We start from the raw sequence: 23,664 nt of genomic DNA on the forward strand, positions 1-23,664 counted from the left end.
TTTTACCACATTATTGTTAAGAAAAACGATAAATTAGTCTTATAAGTTAACATTTCAGAATGTTTTCATTCGTTACCAATTTTTTGAGCAGCTTTATTTTTTTCCTTTAAATGTTAATACGTGTAAACGACACGGTGTCAGTGGGTAAGGTACTTAGCCACTATGAACAATTGAACATGTTCGTGTATGCATGTGAACCGTGGATCTCGGGTCAAACTGTCAAAGCATAGTGGAATTTCACCTAATAGAGTTTTAACCAAAACCATGTGGCCCTTATGAACGTGTTTTTGTATGTGAACCGTTGATCTCGGATCAGAGCATAGTGGAAATTTGCCAAATAGAGTTTTGACCAAAATCATGTGGCCCGTGTTTTGTTGGAGTGTGTAAGAGATTCTCGTGTTAATCAAAGTTTTTTTTTATCAACTGGATATATTATTTAAACTGTAAAAGGGGTGTTCAAATAGTCAATTAGCCAAACGGGCGGAACATCAAATACATGATAAACATGAGTATTCTTGATATTTCTTCAATAAAATATCCGCTCCCTGATTTTTCTCTCGATTGACATGTCCAAAGGAGCATTCAGAGAGTAGAGACATCCAGTGTTTTATATCAAACAGAAGGTTCCCAAGCTCGATATTCTCTTCCGAGTTGCATGATTCTTTTCTTGTGATCTCACTATTGCCACCTTCAAACCAAACTCTGTTGGAAAACATATAAGAAATCCATTTCTGCTTCTAAAATCGATGTAGCCCTTGAAACCTGAAGCAATATAAATGTCATTAATGATAAAAACTTGATTAACTACATAGTTTCTGATAATAAGTTATTTAGTCCATCAAAATTGTTTGTTTAAATGCATCAAGAACATATACGGCAAAATGTCCTTAGGGCATCTCCAATCCCACTCTATATTTTACTCCAAAATTGAGAAAATGGAGTGGGAAATGGAGTGATGAACAAAAAATAAAAGGATTACTCTATTTTATGGAGTAATCCTTTTATTTTTTGTTCATCACTCCATTTCCCACTCCATTTTCTCAATTTTGAAGTAAAATATGGAGTGGGGTTGGAGATGCTCTTACCCAAAGACAGTTGATTTGAAGGCATTTTGTGAACATATAAACAGGAATTTAATGCATGTCAACTTCTGTAATTCAAACACAATTTAAGAATCTTAAGCTATTTGACATAGTGATTGATATTATAATATTATGTTCATTGTAATTCTATGTTTTAAGTTGTAGAACACACTTACTCATTTTCATGTTAGATTTATGATTTGTGATTTGTGATTCTGGATTCCTGTGCATTTTCCTTAAGTTTGACGTTTTCCCCGTTTGATCTTATTTAGTCATTTTCTTTTAATAGTTACAACAAAAATACCATATTTCTATTTCTATTTTATTTTTATAGAATCGTAATGTAAAATTAGTTTATGCCTCAACCTATCCCTATAGATCATTTAATCCTATAACACTATTTTGTTTGATGTGCTGACAATAATTGACAGCATATTATCTATTCTATTAAATTAGGATCATGACCAATTGATAAATGTTATGTCCAGTTAATTATTCTCATATTTTGATTAATGTTAAAAGGATATTACTCTCTATTTGCGGGAAAGAAAAAAAGTAACTTCCTGTCCATATTTTTCGGTACCCACTTCTTTCCCATATGGCTTCTTTGCATGTACATGTACCGACATTCATATATATAATAACAGTTATTCTTCTTTTCTTTTGGGTTGATTCCAAATGCAGATTGTTAAAGTACTAAAATTATGATTGAAATCTGATGCATGTAATTTGGTTACAATTTCTTTTTGTAAGTATTCCACCCAAATTATTTTTTTATGTTATTTAATAATCTCAATCTTTTTCAAAGATTAAGATTTTTATTAAAAATTATACAAAGAAAAATACAAACATGATTATAAAAACAAAAACACAAATATAAAAATTAAAATTTTAAAAGATAAATTAAAACATAAAATATACCCGCCCTTTCAAAGGGCGGGTCAAAATCTAGTTGTGAGTTAAAACTATGCCATTAAAATCTCCCACAAATTCTTTAAACTTTAAAACTTCAAGAAACATTGCTTATAAGGTATAGGATGAATTGCAAAACAGACGCCTCATGGGAAAAAAAAACTCTATGATGGCATGCCTAGCTTGGATCTTCAAAGGGAGCAGCAACGAGGAATCAAGACAAGGAGCGGAGGTCCAAAGCTTAGTCTCTTCCCCTTTGATGGCTGAAGCATTAGCGATTCGATCATCCACCACCATGGCAGCAGATCTTGAGATTCCCAATCTCAATATCTTTCGCTCATCAGAGCTATCAACACCAAGATGCAGGAAAAGGAAATTAATGGGATCATCAAGGATATCCATCAAATCTCCTCTGTGTTTAACTCAATCTCCTTTTCGTTTCTGCCACGATCTCTGAACCAGGAAGCCAACGAGTTAGCAAAGAGAATCTTCATTTATCTTAAATTTCGTTTTGTAATTGTAATGGGTCCCCAGTGGGCTAAACTCTTTGTTATCCAGTTTAATGAAAATCTATGGTTGAACAAAGAAAAAGGAAATGAATTGATTGGCAAGTGTGTAAGTGTAGTGTTACAATGATTTTAATACTATCAGTGCTTTCTTCCATTCTCATTTTTTTTAACAAATAAAAAAAGGAAACTTCCATTCTCATTTTCGTATATTTATGAAACTGTAATGGAATTTGTTTCTTTTTGATTATCACACAATAAAATATACAAAGGTAGTTTTGGCGGATTCGTGGCCCATTGAAAAACATAGATTCCTGGTTTTGTTTGGTACCAACTATTTTTATTGAATGTCAAGATGGAAGTATTGGTGAAACAGATGAGAGGGGTCGAGAATGACTAGACGATTTTATTTGATCTTCCTCCAAATCAATATTTTCTTATAAAGTTTGTTTTCTAAGAATTAACCAAAGCCAACCACCATTAATCGCCAGCTGTTACCATTTACTACCTTTTGTCAACAGATTAAAGAAAAAATGGACCGTCTAGAAAGTTTGGAAAGTTCACTTGATAGAAGCATTTATTAATGTAACAATATACTAAAGTAACTTGACAGGCCAAGCATACAGTTTCAATTATATAAACTCGTATCAAATGATCCCAGATCAGCTAGTCGTTACTAGCATTTACACTGCAAATAGATCTACTTTAGGGGTAATGTTGAGCATCATCATGAATCGTGATGCATCTTGAGCATTTCATACACTGCAGTAGCTATATCAGCGACGGAGGAAAGCTTACAACAATCTTCCATCTGCGATGTTATTTTAGCGATACGAAAAAGTTAGATTAATGCAAATTTATACATTATAACTATCCCTTTTATGTTTTATGTTCTCAAATTACAACAAAAATCATTTGAAATAAGGATCATAAACTTTGGTTCAGTAACGAATTTAAATTTAAAAAGGAATAAAAAACGAATGTAAACTTTTAAAAGAAATTTTGGGTTTACAAAAAGTGTATGGTAATTGTAGTAACGAATATAAAATGGTACTTTTTATACATGTGCCTACATATTGATGTGAATAGTAAATAAATTTGGCTAATTGTGTTTGTATACATTACTGATTTTTTATTTCTTTATTTTAAAAAATATACATTACTGATTTTTCTTTCACTTTGATGTGTTATCATATTAATAATACATTGAATCAATCCTCTTTGTTTAGGTCTTGTTATTATGATAAATAAGTACATTGTATTATAACCGATGCAAACACAATAGTAGGATAAATTGTTAATAAACCAATGGTATACGTAAAAAGATAAATAAAATTATATATCATTCAATAATGTAATGATATAAGTTATATCATGGGAAGGTGTAACAATGTAAACGTTTAATCTAAATAATATTTTAATAAAAATATAAGAAATTGAAAAGATTGTTAAGCAGATGAGCTAGATTCTGGTTTATTTATATGCACTGCAATTATATAAAGAAACATCAAACATGAAAACATAATATATATATATATATATATATATATATATATGAAATAGTTGAAAACGATAGATCGTAACATTTTATAAACAGAAGCAAATTGTGCTATCAATTTTTGGTAAAAAAGGAAAGTAGTTATAGTTTTTTTGTAAGTGAATACATCACTGTTAGGTTTGATTTTGCTGCACTTAGTGATTAAATATCAAAAGTTATATCGACTACGAGAATTGCATGTGAATGATTTGTATCTAAGTGACTACATCTCTTTCTGCCAGACGGGTCTAAGTAGGTTTATAATGAAGCCTATATCTGAAACCGAGTATTATAATAAGTATCTATTAGTGACATTACATTTTACAACTAATAACACGGTAATCGTTTTACCAAAAAAAACGGTAGGCGACAAGATCCAAAACAATTAGGTTGCAGCTAGGCCTAGCATTTGATTTACGATTAATTCAAACAGAGCTCCATAATTCTTTCCTAATGAAGTTTATTTTGTTACAGCTAATATATTTTAGAATGTTTATTTACTGTAACGTTAACAAACAGGTGATTTATGATTAAGCAGAAACATACCTTAGTGGAGAAACAGTAGAGGACAAAGTCAGAAACGGTGGAGACATTCAGGTGTAAAATGATAAACCCTAAGTTCTGTAAGCCAGAGACCATGTTGAGAAGAACCTTTGGTCTTCTTCTTGACCTTATCTTAAGAGTTGCGTGGCTCTCGACGAGGCTTACTTCGATATCAGCCAATGCGTTAACCTCGAGAACCATGTTATCGCTGACAGAAGATGAACCCATTGAGAACTGGGGAAGCTTGAAGGTGTCGGAGAAAGGTGTCGCCGATGACATACAGCTTCCTGATAGAGAGGTTTCATTTGTCTCGCAACAGAGGTTTTGAAGGTGAAGACGGTGTTCGAGTTCTCTGATGAAGTTTATTGCGCCTCCTACTGTTGATGCTTGGTCACACTGAAACCATGAAAATAAGAAACACTAGGTTAATTCACTACAGTTACTTCAACCCAGAAAAAAAAACACACACACTGACACACATAACTTATGTAACGCATATACTAATATAGTACGTGACCATGCATGTTGAGATATTCAAAGAGAAACATTATGGTTCATGTAACTTTTCATATTTATTGCGCAAATAGTTCAAAAAAAAAATCAATCTTGTTTCATTTCTATTAATTGTTGAGACGCCAATAATTTTATATTAGAATTTGAAAATTGTTTTAAGAACATAAAATCTGTTGTATTTTTTTGTAACTTGGCACGATTTGTTGTATTTTTAAGGGACGATTTTAGTAGATATGGGGTGACAATTTGAGGGAAAAAAAATTATGTTGGCAATTTCGAAAAGGTTTATTTGCCAATTAACAAAAAAAAGTAATTAGATTTTTAGTGAGAGGTTAGAAAGAGATAGGAAGAGAAATGATGAAAGAAGAGTGTTTTTGGTTAGAAAGAGATAGCAAGAGAAATAAAGGGCAATTTCCCATTTCTAAACAAGCTGTGCGTCCTATTGCGTGGTTTTTTTTTTTGCGAATAGAATGCTTTTGGATAATAGCATGATATATTCTTTGGCAAAAGAAATAGCATGATATATTTAAAATCACAAGCGAATTCAACAATATTTCAACGATAGGGCGCGATAAATGAGACACAATGCTTTTGCAAAAGGTTATAAACCAATTTTGCAAATACAGAAATAAACCATGATCATTTAGTAATACAACTATATTTTAGAAATGTTTTATAAAAACTGTTTACTTAAACTTTTATAAAAAGAAATTTAAAACTGAACGTAGGAAAACATGGTTTTCTGTATCTAGCAAAAAAACATGGATTTTGCTAGATAGTGTATATAAAAATGTGTAGATGCTATATAGAGTTACGAATGCAGATACAGAAGTTAATAAGGGATACCCTTTGAACATATGACTCAGGCATGAGAGAGCGGAGAACAGAGAGATACTCATTCATCTGTCTTCTCCTGTTGCGCTCCACTGCAATGTGAGTCATACGTTGATTACTAATTTCTTCTTTGTTTTTCTTCGCCCTTGTTCTGCGCGTTACCTGATTCTTCCCCATATCTCCGTGGAAACTGATATCGCAGTTCGCCGCAGGTTTCTCTTCATTAGGTGGTTGATGAAGGAATGTAGTAGTATTCCCATAGTAGCCTTCTTGGAGAAAAGTAGAGTCGTAGTTATCGGTTTGATTGTCGAGGAAACAAAGAGCGGCTTGGAGATCAGAAAACGGTGGTTCATTATCTGTGTAAATGTTGGAATATGCTTCTTTCCCATTATAGCTGCATTGGGAAATCGCACCCTCGAGAGCCATTGGCCTTGCTAATTATAAAAATGAAGCTTTTTTCAAATAATATATGATACGAACAGATAAACAAAGAAAGTGTTAAAAGTGTAGGAATGAAATAATATATGCAAAATACGAGATACCTGGGGGGTCCTTATAAAGGTGGTGATGATGGGAATATGATCTACAGTTTGTTGCACGTGAAAAGCATAGTTTGGGAGTTTGCTCCAAGGGAGATGTATTATTCTCTTTCAAGGTTGTTGGAATAATAAAAGGGTAAACAGCTAATAATGGGAGACAGATGGGAACTTCGTGAACCAAATACAAAATATTGAAACTTAAATCACCCTTAAGCTCTTGTATTTTAGATTATAAGGTTTGACTTTTGACCGTCAGCTATCTCGGCCGGTTCAGTGGACGCCGGGTGGCATAGTAGACATGAATTAAGAAATCTGAAAGGAAAAAAAAAACACAAAAAAAAACACAACAGAAACACAAATAAAACTTTGGATACACCAAAAATTTAACAAAACTTTAATTTTCCAAACCTCAAAATACTTAGTTGTAAACTTTTACAATTCATTTTATCAGATAATACTCAACATCAATACACACATTTTTAGACACAAAACTGCAACAGTAAATAAGAACTGAACTGCATATACTAAAATTATATTACAAATTCACGAGAATAGTGGCAAGCATGAGGAAGAATAACGTTTCTGAAAATTATGATTTGAGCAGGGACCTTGTGGTCGAATAAGAAGGAGACAACTTTGAGAAGCTAACAAATTTTAGGTTCGAATATCTATTACATAAAATTAAATCATCTTGCTTCTAGACATCCATGCATATATGGATCCTTGCTTTCGGTACATTTACATATCCGTAGAGAATCTATCTATGAATTGCACATCTCCTTAAAATTAGTTTGAAACTTTTTGTTGACCCAAGATACCCTTATGTTAATAAAAAAAAGATTTCAAGCACACTTAATTTCATAGTATACAACACTGCTCTTTCCTTAATTAAAGTTATCATTCTGTATACAAAGACATATATTAGTGTACAATATGTAAATAATACTCACTCTATTTTTTATTACTTGATATTTTAGTCCAATGCAGAAATATTAAGAAAAACTATTTTTTTATCAAAAGCATTACTAAATTATAATATAAAATTAGTTTATTTAATTATAAATAAAAATAAGAAAAATCTAATTGGTTACACAGTTTTTGATAAAGTTCAAATTACATAGATTTGTGCAAACTTCATTTATTATGAAACAACAAAACTTTTCTAAAACATCAAGTATATTGAAACAGAGGGAATATGTTTCATATAAAAAATTTCAAAAATTTTGGAGGCCCTAGTAAAATGTTTTATTAGCCTTGTCCCAGGACCGGCTCTGGTGTTCCTTTGGATACTGTGGTGATTGAGGAAAAACAGGATCATGCTCAATCTTAAAAGAAAAAAAGAAGACTTTGACCAATGAACACAAGCTCATGCTTTGGAAACAAGAGACAGATTGGTGATGGTGGATACACAATTAAGCCAAAATCATGGTTGGAAATCCCCAGAGTTATGATGGGTTAAATATGATGTCGGTGTGTCTTTGAATAAGCACAGATGGACCAATGGGGCGGTGTGGTTTTTTTTGGGATAGTTACAGCAAGGTGCTGCTCCATATCTGAAGGTCGTATATATGTTCTGTCATCGATGTTAATGGGAAGTCTAGCTATGTGAAATTAATAGCATGAGGGATTTACACTTCAACAAGGTGGTATTTACAGTAAACTTCAAATATATTTTAGGTGCAGTTAGTTAACCGGCCCTCTTTCTAGTGGATTTCAAGAGTTTGATCCACTCTTCGCTTTCTTTTTTATTTTTATATATTTGAGACAAGATCCTACATTAGAATTATGTAAGGACTTGAGTAATATATAATGAATTTGGAACATTCCACGTACTGCCAATTGATTTTAAGTTGGAAGTCTGTGAAATTTGTTATGGTATCAGAGCGCGTCCACAGCCTGACCCATTAATCCGATTCGAAAAGTGGCACGATCATCCCACTAGGTGATGGTCCATAAAAGGCTCAGTTCCTTCGAGATTGCTAGAAAAATAAAGCATTGTCTCGGAGGGTGTATGATGGATTCTGCGAGATTAATGGTTATACGCACCATTATTTTGAGGGAGGGTGTTGGAGAGAAAATCTCTGGACATGGGAATTGAAATCAAGAAAAGACTGTGTGATTTCTTAATTGCAGCGAGTGTCACAAGAGAGGATTTTCATCAATCTTATGTGGCTTCTAGTTATCCGCAATGGCTTAAACATCTTTTTTGGCTCGTTTTAATTATCTTCTGGTGAATAATCTGTAGGTGGCTCTGTGTCTTGACTGATTTTGATCATTTGGTTATGTAATATGTGGATATTTTTGGTGGTGGTTGGTATATAACCATATTTACTGCAAAAAAGGAAGGTTAGGAATATTCATCTTCGAAATGAATGAGTCAAATTCATGTGCTCCAAGTGGCTTTCTAAGAATGCTGGCTAAGTTGTTGAGAAGGAACATGTGTTCTAGCAACACTCTGTTGATTGTTGAATCTGAATTTGGCATCTTTGAAATGAAAATATGAATTTGATGGTGATTTATTTGAGAAACGTTAATTAGAAATATTTTGGTATGAAAGCATAAATTGGCAAAATTTATGTAAGATTCGACCATATCATGAGATATGAAAAGACTTTCTTTTATTTAGAAGTTTTTAAGGCCAAATGCAGAAGAAACTGTAAGCCAAAAGTCCTGAAAACAGAAATCGACATCTTGCTATAGCCAAGAAGAATTACTCCTGCCTCACCCCGTCTCCACTGGATCTGTTACCAGGAGTTGGATTAATTTATGACCAACAGTGAACAGCAATCTTCGTCATTGTTGTCAAACAACAAAAAATGATATGAACCACAAACGCAGTGTTTGCAAGTGATATCTGCTAGACCAATCATTCCCAATATGATTTATAATCTTTTTTAACTATATAAATATTTAATTATTTTAACATCAACAATAACGTGTTGTTTTAGGCTCCAAATAAAAATTCGATATAATCATCCAACACAAGTCAAACTCACATGAACGCTAATAAATTTATAACTCTTTTCTTTGTTTTTTACTTTTCTTGCAACAAGAAATAAAATGATACTTTGGTATTAATGAACAGAATTGGAAAGCAATGTTTGTATTTCTTCGAGTGACCTTCCTTTCGTCTCAGGCACTATGAAATAGATAAACACGATCGACACAGCTGACACGGAGGAGAAAATTAAAAATGTTCCTGAAAATATTTTAATAATTTATTAACAAGATAATCAGTATTAGGAATAACTTGTAGTGTCCCTTACAAATAAGTATTATAAGAACATATAAACATCAAATGACTATTTACCTGATGCATTCCATTGCATTAATATATTGAAGGTGAAGGTAATAATCCAACCACATGCCCAGTTGGTAACTGTAACTAAAGTTCCAGCTGAAACTTTTACGTTCATAGGAAATATCTGTAAAATGTAGGAGTTAGGGAAGTTTGATTTCTTATATTTTAAAATTTAAGTAGCACATATGTATTATTATTAACACTATACATTGAACATTAAGTATTACCTCAGACATTATAATCCATGGTAGCCCTCCCATGCCCAAAGCATATGATATAATATAACCCTAATAAAAACAAAATCGTATTTATCCAATCATATAAATAGTTAGATACGTCCCCAAAATTATATATTTTAAGCAAATAAAAAGTGATATAGATGTGTTTACCAGTACGCTGATGAAGGTAAAAAGTGGAGTGAGTTCTGGTAGAATGCCGAATGACTATATAAACATTAGGGAAGATAAGTTTCACAAAAAAAAAAAAACATTAGGGAAGAAATTTAGTAACTAGGAATCGTAAGTTTAAATTTACATAATACAGATCGATTAATAAACTTTCATCAGGAGTATTCATAATTTTAATACTTTTCTAAAATTATAATTTCTTGTAATAATATATGTTAGCATTTATCACATCCGTGAATAGATTTTAAGAGTCTGAAGTAATAAATCTAATCTTTTTTTTTATTTTGAACATATAAGTTTTCTTAGAAATTTTGAATATTTAAATAAGAATAAATTTTACGCATAGCCCAGATAAAAGTCTAGTATAATTTTAAAATTCAGAACTGTTGATGATCTTTTTAAATGTAGGTTTTAGAATCTATGGTGCATGATCTATATATATATATATATATATATATATATATATATATATATATATATATATATATATATATATACATTAACAGTATTTATTGATATCTTATTATATAAAGCTTAGTTCTTCAAAGTTGCTAATTAACATGATTGTGACATGTGTCAATAAATTTTCTAATATTGTGACATAAAAGAAATATTAAAAGTTATTATTACAAAAATATTTTCTAATGTTTATTTTTAAGATTTTGGAAATGAACAATTACTATTACATAGTCTCTTACAATTATATATGGTTAAAATTATTGGATAGTAATTTTATTTTTTTTGTAAATCTTAAACAAGTAAATAATTGTAAAAAGAATGAACTTTTACAAATGTTTTAATGAAAAATATTAAAGAAAAATAATTATAAAATAAGTAAGCTTTCTTTTTTTAAAAAGTATAAATAAAATAAAATTGTAATAAAAATATTATTTTTTTTATAAATAACTAACTTTTCTTTTTTTCATAGGTAATTCATGTTTAAAAAATTATAAACCAAAACTAACTTCAAATATTTCATCCGAGATGATTGTGACATGAGCCAAATAGATTGTTAATGTGTCAATAAAAATCTACCATTATGTGAAAATAACATTTTTTCCTAAATCTTAAAATCTTGTTGATGATTTTTTTAAAATTTATCAACAAGAGATTTGTAAAATATTTTTTCTTTTTTAATCTTCACCAAATAAGATTTTTTTTCTTTAAAAAAAATCCTGATAAAAGATAATTGTAAAAGTCTATTTAATAGTAATTTTCACTTTTAAAATTTAATGATAAACATGATAATAAAAATTATTTAATTAACAAAGAAAAATTGTTAAAATAGTAGTGATATTGAAAAAAAATGAATTTTGAAAATAGTAGCTCTTAAAAATAGTCAATATTAGCTGGAAATAATTATTTGATAGTAATTTTATTTTTCTAAATTCTAAACAAAATAAAAAATTTAAAAATTTAAAATATTATTTAATATTAATTTCCTTTTTTAAAACCCTAAAAACTGTAAAAGAATATTTGATATATTTTTAAAAAATCATCAACAAAAGAGATTTGTATCATATTTTTAGTTTCTAACCAAAATAAAATTGTAAAAAGTTATTTGGTAATATTTTTAAAAGAGAATTTGATGATGAACATGATACTAAAATTACTCCCTTTGTTTAAAATTAGTATTGATACAAATTATATAAATAGTATTTTTTAAACTTATTTAAGAGTAACTAGAAATAATTATTTGATTACAATTTAATTTTTCTAAAATTTTAAACAGAAGATAATTGTAAAAGGTTATATGATAGTATTTTCCTTTCCAAAAATTCTAAACAAAAAATGTAAAAGAGTGCTTGATATATAAAAATAATTTTAAATGAAAAGGAGCCCTTTTAAAAAAAAATCCTAACAAAAAAAATTAAAATAATTTTATAATAATTAAAAAAAAAAAAGAATTTAATGACAAGTATGATGTTAAAACTATTTAGTTAACTAAAATCAAAAATAAAGATGTCGTCATGATTGCTATTTATATTTATATGTGGTCATATGGAAATGATACACATGTTTGATCATACACAAATCAAACTCATGTTTGATATATTTTCATGTTTGGTCATAAGGGATAGATTTTTATTATTGTCACCGAAGTTTATATGTATTTTATCAAAAAAAATCAAGTTTCATCGCCATCTTATTACATTTTTTGTTTTTACTATGTAATATTTTTCTTCTTCATTTTTAATTAAAATGTTATTATGGAAATGTATCATTAAGAAATAATGAATTAAGAAAATTATTAAGCATCAAATAAGTTTAATAAAATATTAATTATTACATAAGAAAGTGTATGATGTTTTCATTGACTTAATTGGCCTTATTTAATTTTTCAATTTTTTTTTCATTCTAAATCTTAATTCGGATTGGGTTGGGTTTAAATTTATAGGTATGAGTGTTTTCTCTAGCACTAAGTAGAAAGTTGATAAAAATTAACCTATGCTCTTTGATTATAAAATACAAATATTAACTGATATTTATGTATAAAAACGAGTTCTTAATTATAAAATAAATCTCACACAACATATGCAAAAACAATAATAAAAATATAGTAAAATGATTTATTACTATTACTTTTTTCATTAAATTAAAACATCAAACAAAACTCGTTGCAACGCACGGGCTCATATCTAGTAAGATATAAAGAAAGGTGAAAATCTTTTGTCAAAAAAAAAAAAAAGGATATTTAGAAAGGATCACCTGAAGACTGTAGGAAACACTTAAGAGCAAAGCAAACAGGCCCATTCCAGCACAAGAAGCCTGCACAACAATTAAGTAACGACAAATAATACATTATAGACTAAATCTATTAGACATTGCTTCAAGAAAACAGTGATATTTAATTGAGTAAAATATCTAATCTAACCATAAGTAGAGTTCTTCTTCCCATTTTATCGACAATAATTGTTCCAATCATCGCTTTTGGTACCTGTAAAGAAACATTCATAATTTAAATACTAAACGAAAATTGTAACAAAGAATTAAGTTAAAAAAAAAGCATTGTGGAGATCTAATACAAAACATTTCTCTGACTGACTAATTCTAGAGTCTATTTTTAACATGAGTATAAATTCTTACAAATTAATTTCATAATTAGTTTTTACCATGATTGTCGCCATTACAGACGTGCCAATAGCACTCGGGAAACCTGGAATTAAAATAAGTTACCATTAATTTATTGGATCCGAAAATTAAAGCAAAGTACAAAGTACAAAGTTACCATTAATTTATGTATATTTAATACCTCCTCTTTCATACAGGCTACTAGCATAATAGATAACACCTGCGCTACCGGACAGTTGTTGCAAGAGCATCAAACCAACTCCGATCTGTAAAAGTGAATTTATTAACAAAGTTCAGGAGAGACCATAATAGTATTTCTCACACATCTCAATGACAAAAAAATGGAGAATAATTAGTTTAGATATCAATAAGACAAATAAAAATGAAGTACATGCCGATAACACAAATTTAATATATTTTTTATTTATTTTTATCTTATTTAACGTTCTAAATAATGAACCAAAAAATGTATTATTTTATATATTGAATAAATTCATTTTATTATATTATAAAGTCAAAAACGAAGTAGAAAAAACTTTCTAGTAAAAAAGTTGGACTAGAGTAAACTTTTTTTTTCAAACTATATTTTTAAATAAAAATATAGTAAAATTGGAGATGCGGAGATGCTCTAAGCGGAAATACTCAAAATAGTCATGTGAGTCCTAAATATACTTACAATTAACGGAAATACATATCTCCTCTGAAACAGTTCCACAAACCCAGTTTCACCGCTTTGTTGTGAAAAATCCATTGTATCCTAAAACAAATAAGAAGTTGTCGAAGTTTAGAAAACCAAGATTATGAGTTAATTTCAAATTAAACTAATAAAGTTGTTATAGTACTTTAATTGAGTTTGCTTCTTGTGAGATGTCCACGTCATGGCCTCTTAGTTGTTGTAAAGAAGCTCTGCATTCTTTGTCACGACCAAATTTTGCCTGTCGACATTTCAATAACAACTAAAATTTCAAAAAATGTCATAACCAATGCAAAGTATATTTGCTACAGATTCCATATTGGTAATCTCAGCATTTTCAGTTTATTAGATCATTTATGTGCAATAGATTTCAAATTAATATAATAAAATATCTATATTTTTCAAAAGTATAATATCTATATTTTTCAAAAGTATAATATCTATATTTTTCAAAAGTATAATATCTATATTTGTAACTAAATATTGATTACCAATACTAAATATGACATAAAAGTGAATTAAAATACCTTTGAAAACTATTTTTACTGGGAACTTAATCTAGCTGATGTAAAAATAAATATATATGTTAAAATGTAAATGACATGTGATAGTCTCTCAAAAATACGTTTACTACTATAATATGTAAAACTATAACTTATAACTTAAGAAACATTATGTGTGGTTAATTTAAAGTATAAGTGGCATAGAAATAGAACATCAAAGTTAACGTCTTTTTGACATCTTAATTAAACTAGCTAAACACAAGATGTAGAATACGTCGACATATTTGAACTCAACATTATGTAATATTTAATGTTTTTAGAGTTTCTTTAGGTGTAAATTATGTAAAAAGTTAAAAAAAAAAAAGAATTATTGATCATGCAAATTGACCATTATTTTGGTATTGTATTTGAAAACACAATTTTGGCTGGAGGCACCAATTTGGTGGCACATATAATTTTTTAACAATAGTTAAACCGATAGTTAGAATTGACTTACCAGCCATCTTGGAGACTCAGGAATGAAGAACAGACAAACGACGTGAAGAACACATGGAACCATACCTTAAGGACAACAAAAGATTGAATTAATCCACTCATGTAATTATTAGTCTATATTCAAGAAAAAAAATTATCGGATCATACCAACGATTGATAGAAATCTCCAGGAAATAAAATTTCCAATGATGAAAAATAGTGAAAGCCCAAAATTTTGCATCAGCTAAAACAATTCCAATAAAGTAAATTAATAAAATTAAAGTTCTAAATCATATTAAGTGTAAATAGAATTCAGGGTTAGTATAAGCTTTGAACCTGATTAGCAAACACGAACGATCCTCGAACATGTTTTGGTGCTATTTCCGCGATATACACGGGAATCTATATAAGAAAAACAAAATATATGTATTTATGAATTAGAGACTGCAACTAAAACTAGATAAATTAATAGATTACAATACGTTACCACGTAGCTAAAGATGCCAACGCCTATTCCAAGTAGGAATCTTCCACAGTCCAGCCAAAGTGCATCCTTTAATTATAAATATAACAGTCATTAGATAACAAGAAATGTAGTAAACTAAAGAAAACAGGCACAACTCAAAAATAGTAACTAATAAACCTTAGCCAGTGCGATACACAACCAGCCTGTTGCGCAGAAAGCTTCACAGAGAAACATTGTCTGTTTTCCAGTTGTTATGGAATAAACAATTGTCGTTAGTATGTATATAGATCGATTTAGTTTTAGTTAACCGGATCAACCAAATATTTGGACGAGTTCATAACTAAATTACTTACTCGTTTTCTTCCCAAAACATCAGAAATTTTACCGCTAAATACTGCACCAATGAGTCCTCCTAATGTCATTATTGACCCGAACATTGAGTACTGTAAAATAATTAAAGAGTTAAATGGCAAAAAATATAAGATATTCTTCTTAGAACGACAATATAGATGGCTTCCTCATTAGTAACTAGAACTAGAACGAATTTAAAAGTCCATCATATAACATGTTTTATCTTCTATTTAAGTTTTATAGCACAAATAATATTTTTTTCTTGCCATATATCAAATGGTCTTCTAACAAAACTAAACCCTAAATATAAATGCTATAGGCTCAATTTTTTTACGCAACGAGTGTAAATATTTACAAATATATAAGCTGCTTTTTTTGGGTCGAAATAAGCTACTTTTCAACATAAAGTTGTGATAAACTTATAGAATCCAAATAAAATTAAAATTGAGTATATATACCGATACATCTATATTATTAAAGTTGAAGTACACATTGAGATTGAGATTGTTTGGCAATATGGATAGTAGTTAAAAAATAGTACTGTTTGGAAACATGGATATCAGTAAGTTAGGAAAAAAAATAATGGGCTTATGCTACTAAAAATTTGAAAGTCTATTACATTATATTAAAAAATAATGGGTCTATGTTACTTGATATATATATATTCAAATCAAAATAATAATTTAAAATTGATTTATATCAAAAATTTATTCAAAAATATACATATATTTAAAATTTGATTTTTTCTAACATATTTTCCAATAACTATTATAAAAATGTTTTCAATATATATAATAAAAATACAATACAAAGCCCAATTTCAAATACCAACTTAAATTATGGTTTTTATATTTCATATTAAATTTAAAAATATAATATATGTGATTATTTATATGATTGTACGTATACAATATTATTAACTATAAGAAAACTTATTTGATGGTACATATAAAATACAATTAATTATAAGATAATACATATATTGTAACCTATGATGACACATATAGGATATATATATATATATAAAATAGTGATTAGGGGTGGGTGTTCGTGTTCGTTTTCGGGTCTTTTTGGGATTTCATGCCCAGTTCAGATCTTTGAGGATTTGGTTCGGAATTGGATAACCAATTTAAATAGGTTTGGTTTAAATATTTGGATAGAGAATTAATAATTATTTACGTATTTTTGGAGTTTTGAGTATTTTTTAACTATTTAAAATATTTACGTTTGATTATTTATATATATTTTCAAGTATTTATGCGAACTTAAAAGTATCATATATATTTAGGATGTCTTTAAATATATTAAATCTAAAAATAATTAATATATATAAGTATATAAATCTATTTTGGATACCCAAAATACTTCGGTTTGGATCGGATTAGGTTTCAGTTCTTTAAATACCAAAATTTTGAATAATTCAGATATTTATTCAATTCCGGTTCGGATTCAGTACTACTTATTCGGATTGGGATTGGTTCGATTTTTCGAGTTCGAGTTTTTTGCCCAACTCTAAATAGTGACATAAAAAGCAAATAGCATCATATTTTTTTTTAAAATACACCCGCACGGGCGTGCGGGTCAAAATCTAGTACTATATTAAACTTACTTCTGCAACTGAGAGAGATAAATCACTGACAATTCCATGTTGGGCAACTGAAGAATAACCGGTCTGCCAAATTAAATCGATACATCCAACTCAAATAATTTTGATCGTAAAGAACCAATCTAAAAAAGAAACCAAAAGAGTAAAGCATACTCACACCACAACCAACGCAGAAAGAGCCAGTAACGACGATAAAGGTGATAAGGCACACAGAGGTTGTGACACAACATTCACCATCTTCGTTGTGATGCTTCTTCACTTCTTTATGCCTCTTTGATGATAAACCGGTTTCAAGATAACCGTCTTCGTTTGGGTGTTTCCTTTCTCTTATGCTGAGACTCTTCCTGAGTAAACCACTTTCCATGCTTTTCTGTCTCTCCATAATACTCTTTTGTCTCTCCATTATTACTCTCTTTTTTTTTCCTAATGAGAAAGTTAAAGTGCGAAAGTAAGAGTATCTATCGGAGTTTACTTTCTGACGAGTACTTCAAGTTCTCTAAACATTTTTATAGGAGTTGAGAACTGGACAACGTACGAATATTTTACACTTTTTTGTTTGTTTATATTACATAGGCTTGAGCATCTCATGGGTAATATAATTAATTAAAAAGGGACGGAATCAAATTAAGTGAGACAAAACAGTAGGTGGCTTTTGTCTTTAGAGAATATATAGTAATTTAGTTCGAAAAAACGTGGAACTCTGGCCAAAGATTTATAATAGATTGGAATCTGTAGACGCTAGATGAACTAGAAATGTGGTATGGATAATATAATTATGTTTCTCCAAGTACATGATTGTTACATTTTTTTTTTTTTTTTGGAACACGATTGTTACATACTTTATATGAGTTAAGAAACAACTCTCTCTTTCGCTCTGTTTTGTCTACTCTCGTTTGTGTAAAGAAAAGACATGAACAGAAAATGTAAAAGACCCCAAGGATTCAGTCCTGGCTTTCTATAGATCAAAGACGATGATAGAACTCTTCAAACAGGAGCACAAGCGACCAACAAGAAAACTGTTTTTCAAAACACTGTTTTCTGCACTTTTTATAGGTTAAAGAAATGGAATATACCAAGGAGAGTATTTATACTCAGTCTAAAGTGAAACGAAACCTCTGTCGCAATCAGTATTGTAAACTTGTCTTCCATCTCCAAAACGCAGAGGTTTAGTAAGGCATTAAGCAGATTTCAACTGCTTTGGCAAACCACCAACAAACTTCTGCAAACTTGTCTTAAAGTGTCATCAGGTTATTCAACCTTCATTCAAACATCAAACCGACATTCAAACTGAAATTGAATCATCTACCAATAGCAAATTAGTCATGTTTTAAGACACAATAATTGGTAGAAACCTGTTCAATCCTATGGTTTCATTGAGAGTTCATATATATTGAGATTCAGATTTTGAATCTTAGCGAAAGTGAATTATGCAGATTGATAAAGAATTTTTTTTCATGAAATCCTTAATACAATGCAAATAAAACCATTAAATATGGATCTCATAAGACGGTTTATAAGACAGTTTAGGAAGGTGAAGTCAAATGTAAATTTTCATAAGATGTATAATTTTTTTAATATATTTAGAATGTCTAGATAATTTTTATAGTTTATAATAGTATAACTAACTAGCCTTAAAAACACAAAATAACAAAATAAAATTTAATTTCTTGAGCAGATAAATAGAGATAGTCTTATTGCTAAATAGATTTTGGTAATAGACATAGTAAATCTTGTCAGATAAATATATTAATGATGAAAACACATGCAATAATGTCCTGTCGGAAAGTGGTCATCTCTACAATCACAACGAGGATATTCTTTCATGTCAGCTAAGCATTTTTTGCTTCCGTTAGGACCGCAAACTCCAGCAAACCATCTAACAATTCCACCCTTTTGATCTTCCGCCGCAACTAGTTATTGACAAATGCAAAAAATAAAAATTCCATCTAACAATTCCATCCTTTTGAAAAATTGTTAATGAGTAAAAATTTATCAGCGCAACAAATTACAATTATTTTCTTATCTATCGTAATAGCAGTTTTTACAATTAGGAACAATCAATATTTTCATATCGTCCTATAAACCAATCTGGACAAAAATATAATTGAATAGTACCTTTAGCATGACTTGTAACGAAGAACATGAGTACACAAGAAACCACAAACAAAGTAGAAACCCTCATACTTTAAAGTTCTTGAAAAAGATTGTCAATAGAGCTTGCTTAGACTTTATTTTCTTAATCTTATAGTAGAATATGTTTCTGTCAGCTTGTTAATATATATACAAAATCAACAAACACAAATAATAGAAATTTTTGATGAGTTAAGAAAAATGAAATAAAATTAAAGTGGGTGTCAAATTTAAAGATAACAAGACAGATATGCAAGAACAGGTGCTCATTTTAAGAAAACATTATTACAACTTGTTTAATATTTGTTGACTACTAGATTTGTTTATTGTCAACAAGATAGAGATGCAAGTATAGTGCTTATTTAATATATTTTTTGTTTACTATAAGAAAACAAATCTAATAGTTGTTGATATGAGTTTTTTAAAATAATCCAACTATATATTAAGATTTCATTTAAGTGATTTTTGCTTACGTGTCACTCATATGTGAAATTTTAGAAAACTGTTATAATTTAATTGGTTGATGATTTTTGTTAATTATTTATTTTAACCAGATCTAAAAATAATAGATAACTATATAAAAAAGTAATACAAGTTACCAAAAACACAACTAATATTACAAATAATGATTTATGGTCACTAATTGCAGATTTACAAAAAAAAATATAATGTTCCATCAATTATTTTTTATAGTTATATAACTACTTTAATATATTTTTATATAAATTAATATAAAGGTTCTATATTTTATTATAGTTTCTATATCATTTATAAGAATTTTATTAAATCATTTCTAAAGGCTTATAAATTCATTTCTAAGACTTATAAATTCTTTAAAATCATCTGTAAATGCTTCTAAATCTATTTAAAATTGCATAAATGTATATTTAGAATGATTTCATACTTCTTATATTATATTAAAATAGTAATCATTTAAGTAACTTTTGGTTACTAGCTAGCTTTATAGGTGAAATATTAAAGATTGTTATAATTTTGATGGGATTTTAGATTTTATATTTTCTAATTCTAAAATAAAAAGAATTAATTATGGAAATACTTTAATAAGATCTAAAGAAAATCTCTTTAGTGAACCACAAAACTTAAAACATTTATAAATAATTGAGAACCCACTCAATTGATTTTTGCTATCTACTGAGCTCATATATGAAGTTTTTAAACTTTTTTATAAGTTGATTGGTTGATGATTTTGTTAATTTATTTTAACCCAATCTAAAAATAAAAGGCAAATATATAAAAATTAATACTAGTTATCAAACAACACAATTAATATTAGAAATATTTATGGTAAATAATTTCAGATTTATAGAAAGAATATATAATGTTTCATCAATTTATTTATTTTTTATCAATTATTTATTATATTTATATAAAATAATGAATATATTTTTATTAAAATAAATATAATGGTTTTATTTTTATTAGAGTTTCTGAATCATTTACAAGATTTTATTATATCATTTATAAAGCTTTATAAATTTATTTATAAGACTTATAAAATTTTATAAAATCATTTTTAAATGCTTCTAAATCTATTTATAATTGAATAAATGTATATTTAGAATTATTTATAAATCATATAGAATTATTTCATACTTTATTATATATTAAATCATATATAACTATTTCATACTAAAATATATAAAAAGTAATTATAAAAACAACTATCTTCTAATTTACATTGGAGTACCTTAGTAAGATCAAAAGAAAGTGTATTTTTAATGATGGATTTTATTATTAAGTAATGTAATCAAAGTGTTGTAAATAAGGTGAACCACAGAACTTAAAACATTTATAAATGATTATTTGTAAATGGTTATAAATATATTTATACTTGTACAAACACTACAAGAAAACACAAGTTTTACGAGGGCAGTTTTCCTCGTGACTTCGTCGTAAAAGCAGTGTTACGAGGAATTAGCGAGGAAACCCGTTTCGTCGTTATACGTTTGTCGTAACGCATATATCCTCGCTAATTCGTCGTAACGTAGCGAGGAAATAATTTCGTCGTAAAAGCGAAGAAGAATATTTCGTCGTAAAGACCACGTAAAGCTTCCACGTAAGGACGTCGCTAAATTTCCTCGTAAATACCTCGAAAGCTATTCCTCGTTAAAGCCACGTAAATAACTCGAAAGTAAATACTCGTAAAGTAAACGTAAATACCTTGATAGCTTTCCTCGTAAAGACCACGTGAATTTTCCACGTCATTTCCTTGTAAACATTTCCTCGTAAAAACCTCGTTAAGCTTCCACGTAAAGAAGTCGCAAAATAGCTACGAATTTACTTCGTTTCGTTATTTTACAGAAATAAAAAAAATATAATTAAAAAAATAATTTAAATTATTAATAAAATTAAAATTCTAAAAAAATCAAAACCAAAATATTTTATATATAAATAAGTTTTGAATTCATAATACAAGAACCAAAATTAAAAAGAACTAAGGGTCGTTAATCGCCCGGTAGAATTCATCACTCCTCGCCATTACATCCGCCTCGGCATGTGAGTCGTCGGTTGGTGACTACCCGGCTCACTGAACATCTCTCTGTAATGGGCAGTAAGTCTACCTTTTCGAACCTAAGAAAAAAATTTAATTTTTTAAATTTCCGTCAACAGTATATTTTCCAACATTATCCACCTAATCAACACTAAATAACATAAGATCCGTAAACTTATCTAAATTCCCTATACTAACCACCTAATCTACCTAAACTAACCAAATTAGAGAGGAATTAGAGAGGCTTACCATTGCAACGAAACAGGGAGGAAGTGGAGAGGAAGTAGAGAGGAAAGAAAGAGTGAGCGCTCGGGGTGTATATATAAGATTACATTACGTCACAAATTCCTCGTAATTTTACGACGAATTACAGAGGCCCGTGTTTTTCTTACGACGAAACAACGAAAGATTACAAAGGCCCGCGTTTTATTATACGAGGAAGTTACGAGGAATTACAAAGGCCCGTGTTTTTTAGGTACGAGGACGTTACGACGATTTTGCTTACGTGGAATTACCGAGGAAAGCTTCCCTATAAATATACCCGTAACTCTCCTTCTCAACCCACACCCAAACTCCCAAATCACACCCTATCTCACTTCATACTCTCAAATCCAATCCTATTCAAATTATAAAAATTTGAGAAAAAAGGAAAAGAAGAAGATATTGGAATTTATGTTGGTGAGACTTAAGTAATATAATTGCTGGAAGTCTTGCCACATGTAAATCCAGTATATTTCTTCTTTTTCTTTTTTTTTTTTCTAGTTTTTACGGTACGAGGTGTTTACGACGATTTTGGTTACGAGGTGTTTACGACGATTCCGTCCTACGTGGAATTAAAGTGGACCGCGTTCATCATTTACTTTACGTGGTATTTACGACGAATCTCTCCTACGTGGTATTTACGACGAATCTGTCCTACGTGGTATTTACGAGGAATTCGTCGTAAGTTCGACGTTAACATACGAGGAATTAACGAGTATTCCGTTTAAATCCCTAAAATCCGAAACCCCAAACCCCAAACCCCAAACCCCATATTCCTTATCTTCTACTTCATATATTTCAAACCCTATCTTTATTTTCATTCCAAACCACAATTCCTTATTTTCATTCACTCAGAGAGTCTTACGTGGAATTAGCGTGCCCCGCTTTCTTTATTTTTTTTAATTTCGTCGTAAACTCCTTGTGGCCTTACGACAACCTTACGACGATTTTGGCTTGCGTGGAATTAGCGTGCCCCGCTTTCTTTATTTTTTTTAATTTCGTCGTAAACTCCTCGTGGCCTTACGACAACCTTACGATGATTTTGGCTTACGAGGAATTAACGAGTATTACATTTAAATCCCTAAAATCCGAAACCCCAAACCCCATCTTCCTTATCTTCTACTTCATATATTCCAAACCCCAAACCCATCTACCCTTGAACCTCAATCTATGCTTTCACCTCAAACCTTATTTATAATATATTCCAAACCCCAAACCACAAGTCCTTATTCATAATTAAAATAAACTTTCACATTACCTTATTCATAAATCAAACTCCCACATTATCTTATTCATAAAACAAACTACATAAAATCAAATACATCAATCGGATACATCAACATTCTCGTTATCACTAGAAACATCATCATTTTCATTAAACTCGTCTTCAACAGCTTCGTCTGTGGCATCGTCGGTAAGAT

The 23,664-nt window shown here is 29.3% G+C and overlaps 2 protein-coding genes across 2 annotated transcripts; both read right to left on the reverse strand.

Moving 5' to 3' along the window:
• Nucleotides 1-1,278: 1,278 nt before the first annotated feature.
• Nucleotides 1,279-13,055, reverse strand: LOC103838715 (transcription factor bHLH96). Its single transcript, XM_009115165.3, has 3 exons — nt 5,940-13,055; nt 4,584-4,976; nt 1,279-3,311 (listed from the first exon to the last, which is right to left on the reverse strand). The coding sequence occupies exons 1-3, from the start codon at nt 6,351-6,353 to the stop codon at nt 3,228-3,230; spliced, it is 891 nt and encodes a 296-aa protein (XP_009113413.1). The 5' UTR covers nt 6,354-13,055; the 3' UTR covers nt 1,279-3,227.
• Nucleotides 9,467-21,833, reverse strand: LOC103838716 (sugar transporter ERD6). Its single transcript, XM_009115166.3, has 19 exons — nt 19,456-21,833; nt 17,498-19,250; nt 17,344-17,406; nt 15,737-15,826; nt 15,561-15,620; nt 15,405-15,470; nt 15,254-15,319; nt 15,086-15,161; nt 14,940-15,004; nt 14,089-14,181; nt 13,923-14,003; nt 13,428-13,512; nt 13,288-13,331; nt 13,050-13,112; nt 12,884-12,943; nt 10,157-10,210; nt 9,995-10,054; nt 9,777-9,891; nt 9,467-9,665 (listed from the first exon to the last, which is right to left on the reverse strand). Exons 2-19 carry the CDS (start codon nt 17,741-17,743, stop codon nt 9,541-9,543), a joined length of 1,512 nt encoding a protein of 503 aa, XP_009113414.1. The 5' UTR covers nt 17,744-19,250; nt 19,456-21,833; the 3' UTR covers nt 9,467-9,540.
• Nucleotides 21,834-23,664: the final 1,831 nt, after the last annotated feature.

Source organism: Brassica rapa, chromosome A09 (genome assembly GCF_000309985.2).
Source record: "Brassica rapa cultivar Chiifu-401-42 chromosome A09, CAAS_Brap_v3.01, whole genome shotgun sequence".
In the NCBI taxonomy this organism is placed as follows: Eukaryota; Viridiplantae; Streptophyta; class Magnoliopsida; order Brassicales; family Brassicaceae; genus Brassica; species Brassica rapa.

What these genes read in the sequence shown, in the direction of transcription:
- LOC103838715 (XM_009115165.3), bottom strand. Translation starts at nt 6,353, where the DNA reads ATGGCTCTCGAGGGTGCGATTTCCCAATGCAGCTATAATGGGAAAGAA. An exon ending in CTGAGTCATATGTTCAAAGG is followed by an intron (nt 4,977 to 5,939) that starts GTATCCCTTATT and finishes TCATGGTTTCAG; the next exon opens with TGTGACCAAGCATCAACAGT. An exon ending in TCTACTGTTTCTCCACTAAG is followed by an intron (nt 3,312 to 4,583) that starts GTATGTTTCTGC and finishes ATAACATCGCAG; the next exon opens with ATGGAAGATTGTTGTAAGCT.
- LOC103838716 (XM_009115166.3), bottom strand. Translation starts at nt 17,743, where the DNA reads ATGGAGAGACAAAAGAGTATTATGGAGAGACAGAAAAGCATGGAAAGT. An exon ending in GAGATTTCTATCAATCGTTG is followed by an intron (nt 15,005 to 15,085) that starts GTATGATCCGAT and finishes GTTGTCCTTAAG; the next exon opens with GTATGGTTCCATGTGTTCTT. An exon ending in AATGCAATGGAATGCATCAG is followed by an intron (nt 9,666 to 9,776) that starts GTAAATAGTCAT and finishes AAATATTTTCAG; the next exon opens with GAACATTTTTAATTTTCTCC.